The sequence below is a fragment of the Patiria miniata genome, unplaced genomic scaffold (assembly GCF_015706575.1).
Source record: "Patiria miniata isolate m_02_andy unplaced genomic scaffold, ASM1570657v1 HiC_scaffold_3, whole genome shotgun sequence".
NCBI lineage: Eukaryota > Metazoa > Echinodermata > Asteroidea > Valvatida > Asterinidae > Patiria > Patiria miniata.
Genome location: NW_024037069.1, coordinates 40222369 through 40232672, shown reverse-complemented (window position 1 = coordinate 40232672; position 10304 = coordinate 40222369). Strand labels below are relative to the sequence as shown.

The 10304-nt window shown below is 41.1% G+C and overlaps 1 protein-coding gene across 1 annotated transcript; it reads right to left on the bottom strand.

The window, feature by feature from the left end:
• Positions 1 to 903: 903 nt before the first annotated feature.
• Positions 904 to 9988, bottom strand: LOC119736810 (protein NLRC5-like). Its single transcript, XM_038210818.1, has 4 exons — positions 9172 to 9988; positions 6106 to 7689; positions 5261 to 5517; positions 904 to 1350 (listed from the first exon to the last, which is right to left on the bottom strand). The coding sequence occupies exons 1-4, from the start codon at positions 9986 to 9988 to the stop codon at positions 904 to 906; spliced, it is 3105 nt and encodes a 1034-aa protein (XP_038066746.1).
• Positions 9989 to 10304: the final 316 nt, after the last annotated feature.

Below are 10304 nucleotides of genomic sequence, written 5' to 3'. Positions count from 1 at the left end.
GTTAGCGAAAATCCCTGCTTACTATAGCAGCTTATTTCACGGGTTAACGAGCAATTTTGGCTTGTAGTCGATTCATGGTGGCACGGTGCGGCGTACTATTGGCCACAAATTGAACAGTTATCATGAAAAGTTGCGCACATCCGAACTAGTTTAAGGAGCCACTCCCTAAGATACATTATTACGCGTATATTCTGCCTGTTCAATTCGTCCATCTTCACAGGACTGTTTACTCTAAATTTTATTTGCATAATGCGATTAGTAAATTCGACCATTTACTGCAATGGTTTTGTGAGCTTTTTAGAACCAATCGGATTGCTGCGTTTTACTGGTGCGTGTGAATGGTTTAGTCGCGTGGTGTTTGGTTTTAATTTACACAAAAAGCTGTCTCTTCTCGCTACTGATTTAGATAAACTCCTCCCTTCGTGATCCACGATACGAAACAAGCAGTTTTGATAGTTCAGTAAATATCCATTTCTGTGGGTAAAAACAAATGATATGTAATTTTATTCATGCTAGTGACGGTTTTGTCATTTTCCTTGGGGTTTCGTTGAAACTTTGTAACTTAAGCCACAGTCATTCATGAACAGATCGTCGACACATTTGCAGTGTTAAGGCGACGTCCGTGGAAATCAAATCAATTATTCGCTTCTGTGTTCATTGAGCAAAGATGAGTTTAGAAAAACTGTTGTAGTCAAGTCTATCACAAGTCCATTAAGTTCGGTGGCTAGAAATTAAATCCTGGGTCCATTTACAAGTTCCCTCAAAATTAACACAGAGATGTGCAACAGTTCTAATGGATTCTTCGATTTTTACAGCCTCGTCTTATTGTGTATTATTATTTTTTTCAATTGTGAATTAAGTTTTAAAAAATGAACATTTCAAACGTTTCAATGTCTTCGATATCTACGGCTTGTGAACGCACTGCCCGTCGGTGTATGGACGGCCGTCTGCCCCTATGGTCATGCAGTACATGGCGAGGCTGGCTTGCTGTACCGTCGCTTCTCTCTCGCACACGGTAGTCGCTTTCAAGTCGCAGTAGGTGTGACGCCATTTGCCATCCTCGGCCTTCATAGTGAGGCAGTTGCCGTCGAGTGTTGGCTGATCTGGGTCCGGGTTGTTGAACGGAGGCCACATCGTCACCCCGTCGACTTCACACAGCCACTGCCCGAATCTGTGACAGTTAAGCCACGCTGTAGTCGCCCCGCGTTCCTCCAGCAGCGAGTTGGCGAACGCGTTCTCCTCAGATGACTTGGGCATCAGCAGGTTGCCTCCCATCTTCTGGCAGAATTCCTTGGCTTGAGCCCAGGCCATGGGAACCGAGTGCACGTAGTACCTAGTCCCCTGAAATATCTGCCAGGTGGGTGGACGGGGATGGAGCCCAGAGTCACCCAGCAAGAAAACATCTCGAAAAGAACGATGACAGAACAGAATTTTACTGAGTTAAGCATCTTTAGTGTGTCCGTATATTTATGCTGGTATGCATAAACTATGCACTTGTGGTCTGATTAACATATTTCTGTAAAAAAAAAACCGCGATATTGATATTTATTCGGATGAAATCTTTCAACATTGTCGAGAAAATATCGTCATGGAAACGAAAACCTAGTATCGACCCGCGCACGGTGAAGGTTAAAAATGGAGATATTAAAAAAAACTACATGGAGTTCATATAGCTTTCTTTCCATCTTGTACTCCGATCCAAATACTTATTGTTTGTGTTCATCGGATTCTCTGACTTCTTTACCGGGTGAACAAAAAAATGCAACTCTCAAACAGTTGCCTTTAAAAGAAGAGAGATATAGGTGGATTTTTGATCTTGAAGATTAAGACATCCGGGGTTGGTGACTCGACAACTTGCTGGGGCAGTGAGTGCCACGTGCAGGCGGATGGTGTCTGGGAAGGAGTCCTTAAGTAAGTTTTTATGGGTGGATGGAACAAGGAGTTTCTGCTGTTGCCTCTGGTGGATGAGTTGATTGGAATTAAATGGTTGTCAGGGATGTCAATGAGTTTGTTGAACATCCGGCACATCACTGTGTACTTTGGAGATGGCTCTTCGATGTCTCAATAGAGACTCCAAACCAAGGTTACTCAGCATGGCTGACTTTGTGGATATATGGTGGATGATGTGGATTATCCACAAGTAAAATTGGATTAGCTGATCAGGTGGATAGCTTAGTGCATTTAGGGTTGGAGTGGAACACACCAGTATACAACAAATGATCGGAAAACGGGAAACTTCTTTGACTTCTATATTGGTCCAACCTCTATTAAGTCAGAACTAAAAGTGAGTTTATTTCATCCTACTCTCCCATTTATGGGCTTTATTTACATAGTTGCATAATTTGGAGTACAATTCAGTATGAAAAAACATTCACCAAGTTTACAATCAAATCACAATCTATCATTGATATGTATCGACGTAAGCCAAACAATTAGCCAATCAGGTTTTAGTGACAGTTTCATCAAATACAGAAATTCAACAAGAGCTGTTACTATCATAGACAGTTTACGTGCAATATTTAGAACATACAGATGAAGATTTGTTCACATCACTACATAGTGTGCCAAACAGAAAGTGTGCGAATGAGAAAAAATACTGCAAGAAATATGTGGCTCGCTCCATTGGATAGAAATAGCATATAGGATAAAGTACATGTCATTGACTAGTAACTGTAAACATTTCAGGTAATTTGTATACTCTTTTCCCAAGTTATGTCTATTTTGATAAAAAGATCACAACATTCATCTGTCCACCACTGATCATTTACCGTTCAACGAACTGCATGAATACTCATTAACTACAATAAAACATGGACGTTTTCCCATCTCCATTAATGAACGAAAACTTGCAGAGGAAAACGGAAAAACATGGCATCAGTATTTCAAAATAAAGAAGAGTTGATATGTTCCTGATATTCAAAACACAAAATCTGACAGTAAAAAATATGTTTCAGTCTTGACTCAAGTTAATAAGACATATTTATAATTGAATGCCTGTTTGTAATCTGTAATTCTAACTCAGCTCAATATCGTAACTTCTGATAGCCTGCGTTGATTTCACCATTTTTTTTCCAGATGAGTGAAAGAACATACTCTTTTAAGACATACTTCATTAGTGTATCAAATTTGATCCCCTTTTAAGAAAAAAAAAATCATTAATCCAGGTCGCTCTCTTTTTGACACCCCTTACATGTAAAACTATACGTGCAATAGAACATACAGATTCAGGCGCGGATCCGGGGGGGGGGGGCAGCTCTGACTCATTTTTTTGTTTTTCATAGAATCAAGGGCGGATCCAGAACGCTTTCTTGGGGGGGGGGGCAAAAAAATTGTGGTCCCCCAAAAAGTGGGTCCCAAAAATTACGGCGTGGGCTTCGGGGCCCGCGTAAGGACCACGAACAAAATTAAGTGTCCGGAGAAAATAAGCGGTTTACATTTCAGCACGCCTCCCTGCAAACAATTCTGGATCCCCCTGCTAGCCCCCCCCCCCCAAAAAGGCTTTAGAATCGCGCCTGCTTTGCTGGTATTAAAAGACTAATTATAAGCAATTTCAGGACTATACCTCGACTAATGCATTTTGTCCTTGAAGCAAAGGCATTGAAGTTTGGGTCTTTTTCTTCCGGAGTTAACGGAAGTTCGAATACATTCAAATACAGTCCTGACTAAATTCTCACAATCAGTATGAACAATCAACCCATGCTTAATTATTCGTACAGGCAAGGAACTTTTACACATGCAAAAAAAATGTTTCAAGTGTTTTCAAGGTGTAGCAGAAACAATAGTTCACAAAATGTACACTTTTTTGACATCACATTGGTAAAAAAAAGAGAGAATAAGTTGGTAAAAATGTGACAAACTATCTTCAACTATAACTCACGAAACAATGTGATAGTTAGATCATACTTTGTGATCTGATATACGTTTATATATCTCTGAGTCGAGTGCAAAGCTAAACCCCATGACGTTCTATTGTGAGGTTACTGAAATTGCGGCGACAAGATTTTCGAAACTTAATTACCAAATGCTTTGGCCCCATCAAACCAACAATTTACTGTTTTAACTTTTTCAATTTGGTTTTGCAGTGCTGAAATGAAAAAAAGATGCAATCGCACCGGAAATAATTCGTTAATTATTTAAATGCATTAATTAAATCGGTGCTAACAACCTGTAGAATAAAGTCAAATAATGGAATTGTTATTCACTGAGAAAATAGGCACTGTATTTAGTCTTAATTTGGAAAGTTTACGATCGGCAATCTGGAGTTCTCAGGTTCAAACCCCGCTCCAATCAAAAGCTTTGTTTAACCTAAACAATTATTATCAGGCACCTGGCCAGTTTGTCTTTGTTGTTTATTCGCATTAAGTATTAATCTTGTTTTCTTTAAACATGTTTTCCCAATCAAACTGAACAACAAAGGAATGTCAGGCCCCAAGAATCAATTTTATAACTCAACCAACTCAACAGGCAGTTTGCTATGGTCATGCAATGCCGACTTTCAGCCAACTGTTATATATTTTGGCGTACCACGCATATAAGTTGAAGTATGGCCGTTTAACAAGCACAAAGGACACTGATCGAATTATAGGGAAACCACGAAAACGATACTTGAGCTGGCAACTTGTATAGGCATGATGTCACGTGACATGACTTGTAACTCTTCTTTCGAAGAGTGGTCCATACAGCAAGACCAACATTATTATTTCTTGAAAAGATGCCTCATTTTTGCTCAATTTGTCGCTCGACGACACTCACTAGAGCTTCAATTTCTTGCTTACAATATTTACCATAAGCAGATTGACACCGTAAACAGTCTCGAACCATGCCGGAGCGCCTAGTCCCACGCAATCCTGGCAGGACCAACTGCTGAAGATTTGGGAGCCTCGGAATTATCATCAGTAAAAGTTTCGAGAACCCTGTTCTTCACGCTGTTTAAGGGCAGATTTAATTCTTGAAGCTGTTGGCAGCCCTTGAGAACCTCCACAAGGTCAGTCCAATGGGATTCCTCAAGGCCCATATCTATCATGTCTAATTTCTTTAAGAGTGGCATTTGCTTCAAACTTTCAATGAAAGCTGCCATGCACGGGCCGAGCGAGATCCCTCCGACGGTCAACTTTTGAAGGGAGCTCGGGGTTGGCTGATGTATAGCGTTCACTGCGTCAGTGCTATCCAGTTTAGAATTTTCGTTATATAGTTTTTTAAGAAACCGTACATGTACATCCCGGTACATTTTGAGTTCATACATCGACGGTGAAGTACAAACCCACTGAATAACTGCCAGGAAGGCTTCTGGGATAAGTGATGAATTCTCTGGAACGACCAGTTGAAGGACACGTAGATTACACAGCGATGGCAGGACATCTGTGGCAAGAGTGATTATGTCTTCTGAACACGAACGTTTCCTGAAGCTGAGTTTCAACTCATTCAGTTCTTTAAGGCTCTTGAGCTGTTCGGCAAGGCTTGGGGAGGAATCCCGGCAAAGACTGACCCCTATTAAGTAAACAACCCGCAGTCTGGAAACTGTCGAAAGTAGGTCACATACAAATTTAATTATGTCTTGGGACACAAAATCAACTTGTAGTGTCAGGGATTTAAGATTCGGATACGACCCAGCGAGACATATATCACGTGTTCCAAATGGCATGTTCCCAATCTCCAGCGTTTCCAGGTTTGTGGTTTGAATTTGAATGTCAGTTAGGTCTTGTGGAGATTTATCATCTTGCAATTGAACATGTGCAAGATCAAGTTCGCGAAGCTGGCTGTTTTTTATGAAAATCGCCCAGTCCCTGCAATTAATTTGACATGACCTTAATTTCAAAGTTTTTAGACTTGTACAGGGCTTGGATAAGTGATTGAGTATGGCAGAAACATTCAACCTATTAATACCTATATTGCCCTGAATCTCGAGTTTTTCAAGTGATTGCATTCTTGAAAGTGCTTCACCAAAGCAAGCCTCGTTTAAGACTTCATTGTCCTCTCCGACAATTGATATAAAGACGTCTGTTACTTCTGGGCTGTACCTTAATATGTTCGTTGCTATTGACATTTCTTCTTTCGATTTAACATCTTTAATCAGGACTTGCTTCAGCTTGGTTAGCGATGACTGACCTGAAGAAGTCGCGCACTCAACTAGAAACTTAAGAGCAGACGTGAAATCATTTCCACAGTTCATTTCAACCAGGAAAACTTGGTTAAAGATCCCGGCAATACTGTGTAATTCTTTTGAGCGTGCTTCGAAATGCATCAACATCCAAAGCTTTCTGAAATGTTCATTTGGGTGTTGAAAAACTTTGTAGTAAATATCTGGAAAATCCCGAACTTCAGTTTTCAAGCCGAATGTTTCGACGTAGCGAAGAAGGGATTCTGCCGCTTTGACATTCCAACCACAGCAAAAACACATCAAGTACCTCATACCGAAGGCATTACTCTTGTCCACCTTACTCAGGTAAGATTCAAACAACTCGTCGTCGGATTCGACTAGACTCGCCCAATAAAACCCAGCAATTGCCTCCTGGAAGGTTTTATGAAAGAAGGTCACGCGTTCAACCGCACGTGATTTACTTCGAATTTTCTCTTTGGACAGAATTCCAATTTTGCAAGCTTTGTCGACCTCCAAAGAATTCCAAAAGTCCCCAGCTTCAAAGACCAACTTCTGACCAGGAAGCATCAGACCATTAAGTGCTTCTTTTCCTAAAGTTTGCAAGAGATTTGTCAACTGATTCTCAAGTAACTCTTTATCTTCAGGATTTGGCAAACCGGATTTTTGAAAGTGACGTTTCAGAATGAAGAGAAGTGCTTCCTTAAACAACTCTGTCAATGTTTCGGGGAGCTTTTGTTCGTCTGACCATACAAGACACATGAGCAGCAGCATTATTGGTGTGTTCGCCAAACTAAGAAGGGTCCCAGATGCCTTCAAATACCCAAACAGCCCGACAGACACCTTTGGATCTTCGCCTTTGAAAAACTTCTGAATGTATTCCTTGACTCCTAAGTCTGAGAAACCCCTGGTCTCAATATGAATGAAAGAATGATTGAGCCCGCACAACTTGTCCACCATGTGGGGACGTGTTGTGACAAGGACGGTACATCCACGAAGAATCTTGTTTCTGATGATGTCAGTGATGAAACATTTAGATGGCAACTGGGAACCCTCGTTATAATACTCATCAGCGCCATCCAACACGACCAGGACTTCTTCAGCATGTGAACTCAGGTAAGTCGTCAGAGATTTGCGATCAAGCTTCGTATCTTTTGCAAGGATCTGGTCGAATATTGCCTCGGTCAGATCAGGGACACCCTTTAGTTCTCGCATGCTCAGGGCCACCAAAAAAGCGAAATTAGAGAGTGAAGATGTAGATCTCAGCGTCTGTAGTGCCCAATCAGTTGCTATCTTTGACACGATGGTAGTCTTTCCGCTACCAGCAATGCCAGACAGCAAGATAAACCTGACCGGCTTGCCGTCTTTATACTTCAGTTGAAACATCTTGTGGGAGTCAATTGTCTGTTGTTTCACCTTCCTAGCTTTATTCTCTCTCTCTTGCAGCTTCAGTTTCACGTAGATATCATTAACCATACGGACCTCAGAGGGGAGCCACGGGAGCAAAGGAACCACACTCATCTCGTCTTGGTAGTATCTGATGAACTCAGCGCGGTACGGGTCGGGGTCGAAATGTCCCGCACCTTCCACATAACCTGATGATTAAAGGCAAACGATATATGTTTTAAATTCATGACACTTTTTAGCAAAAGTCAAAGATATTTCAGGTTTTTTTTTTACTTATCTTCAACAAGTATAAAGCAACAATTAACGTAACTTTTGCAATTACTTTTGTGAGTTTTGGATTTCAGTCCCATTCGGGAATTCAATGTTCGTGCGTACGGTTACAAAAGTAACACATGCTCAGTGCAGTTGCTTTAGCAATATATTGTATCAAAATTTAAATAACATGAATCTTGTGAAAGCTTGATACTTGTATAGGAATGCAATGCAAAGCTCTTTCAAAGAAGAATATATGTGCATATATAGGTTGAAACATGAAAAATTCAGAACTTAAGCGAACCTTAAAAATGTGAAGAGTCAAAGTGATAGAAGGAAGTAAATGTTGCATACTTGCCGATGGAATATTGCGTTTAAGAAGCATTTCCCTTAAATTTGTGTGATTGCTTTGTGGAAATGTCACTTAATAATAACAGGCGTAATAAAAATGGTATCAATTTCATTTAATGAAGTTAGTTTTTAGTCGCCAATATCATTAACGTTTGGCGAAATGGAGACGCCAAATTAAGTAATCTTCTCAAGTAAACATTTTTTTTTCAATCTGACCTACTCTGTGCAGAAATTGCTTCCTCGAAAAAGTTTGAACGCACACTAAATTTAAACACGTTAAAATGAAATCACACGTTTTAAATGCGATTTAGAAACTTATATTCGTACCTACTAAATAAACCTCAAGAAAAGGAATGTACATTTCATTGAATAAACAAGTTGCAAAACTGGTCAGGAAAACCTTGGACGCAAATCCCGGATGAATTGGGACGATATATCCCCCGACTTTTAGACCGGGAGGGGGTGGGGTCGTGTCATCATCCTACCCTTCTAAACTTTCAATACTCTATCAGAATTGAAGAGTCCTAAAACGGAGAGTAAACAGTGCAGAAGCTTTAAATGCACCGTTCGGATGTAAGGCTAAGGGACGTACATGTATAAGCGCGCAAGTTTGCATAAGATGTACATACATTTTGTATCATGTTCAGCACCCCCTATTGTGTTGTCTAGCCCCTCTCCAACCCCGGGCCTCATTCAGCGAATGCAAATGCCAAATTAAGTTGTCTTCTAATTCATGGTGGCATCTTCTATCAAATTGGTTTCGGTTTTCATGCACATATCCGGTTTTCTTTCATAAAAGCGGATGCTAAAAATAAGCATTCGTACCCAACTCTCTGAAACCTCTTAAAATGAAATTTTTAGTTCTGTCTGAATGAAATTGGACTTGAAAGATTATTATGAATTGTGATACACCCTGTATGGGTTTGTATGTCACAAAAAAAAACTGATTCATCGTTTTATATACATTCTTGTTAGAGTCCTAAAAAAACCCTTCCCCAATCAGTAGTTTCTCTTCATTTTTTAAGGGAAAGTCGTATTAAAAGTCTTGGGTCTAAGATTACACTAACCTTTTACAAACAGAAGCAGATCATTCCTTCCAATCTCTCTGAGGGCATCGCAAAGAGCATTCACGGCACCGATGCCCCCATCATCATGCAGATGATCCCACCGCTGCCACCATGTTTTCAGCATCTTAAACGCCCGGCGCTGTTGCGAATGAGGGTGGTCAGCTTGGAGGTGTTCAATTTCTGCATCCCTGAACCCAAGACGGATTGCCAACTCTGTCCATTTGTCTCCAATTCTTGTTGTCAAGTCTAGGAAAACGTTCTCACTGAAGACTTGGGGTTCACTTGGCTGAGTTTGTTGAGATCGGTTTTGACTGGATGGAGAAATGACTGGTTGATCAACGGGTACGCTTGGCTGAGTTTTATGAGATCGGTGTGGATCGGATGGAGAAGTGACTGGTTGATCAACAGGTACGCTTGGCTGAGTTTGTTGAGATTGGTGTGGACTGGATGGAGAAGTGACTGGTTGATCAACGGGTACGCTTGGCTGAGTTTGTAGAGATTGGTGTGGACTGGATGGAGAAGCAACTGGTTGATCGACGGGTACGCTTGGCTGAGTTTGTTGAGATTGATGTGGACTGGATGGAGGGGTTACTGGTTGATCGGGTATGTTCGGCAGAATTATGTCATGTTGACATGGACTGTATGGAGAAGTGACTGGTTCATCAACGGGTACGCTTGGCTGAGTTTGTTGAGGTTGGTGTAGATCGTACGGAGAAGTGACTAGTTGATCAACGGGTGCGCTTGGCCGAGTTTGTTGAGATCGGTCCGGACCCAGCCGAAAAAATTTAAGAAATCTTGAAAATAACCGTCGAAACATTTTGGAAAATGTGGGAAAGCAGTTGCTTGGAAAGTTTCAACATTCACAGGTGTAACTAAGGTAAGAAATTATTTAAGTGACACGGGAGTTTCTGTTCCGGACCAAGCTGCCGTCAGCGCCTCGGCGTCCGTTAGTTCTCTTCATTATTGGTTGAACCCCCCCCCCCCGCGTCAACGTTTGGAAACTGTTTCGATCGTAAACGATAATATATAGGACTTTTTGTTTTCGGTATACTACTCGGTGTCTGGAGGGTTATGTCATCGGAGTATGCCTGCTGCACTTGTCTGGTCAGGAAACACCTGTATCAATAAGATAA

What these genes read in the sequence shown, in the direction of transcription:
- LOC119736810 (XM_038210818.1), bottom strand. Translation starts at nt 9,988, where the DNA reads ATGTTTCGACGGTTATTTTCAAGATTTCTTAAATTTTTTCGGCTGGGT. An exon ending in TGAGTGCGCGACTTCTTCAG is followed by an intron (nt 5,518 to 6,105) that starts GTCAGTCATCGC and finishes TACTTTCGACAG; the next exon opens with TTTCCAGACTGCGGGTTGTT. An exon ending in TCCTGGCAGTTATTCAGTGG is followed by an intron (nt 1,351 to 5,260) that starts GTTTGTACTTCA and finishes CCCACCTGGCAG; the next exon opens with ATATTTCAGGGGACTAGGTA.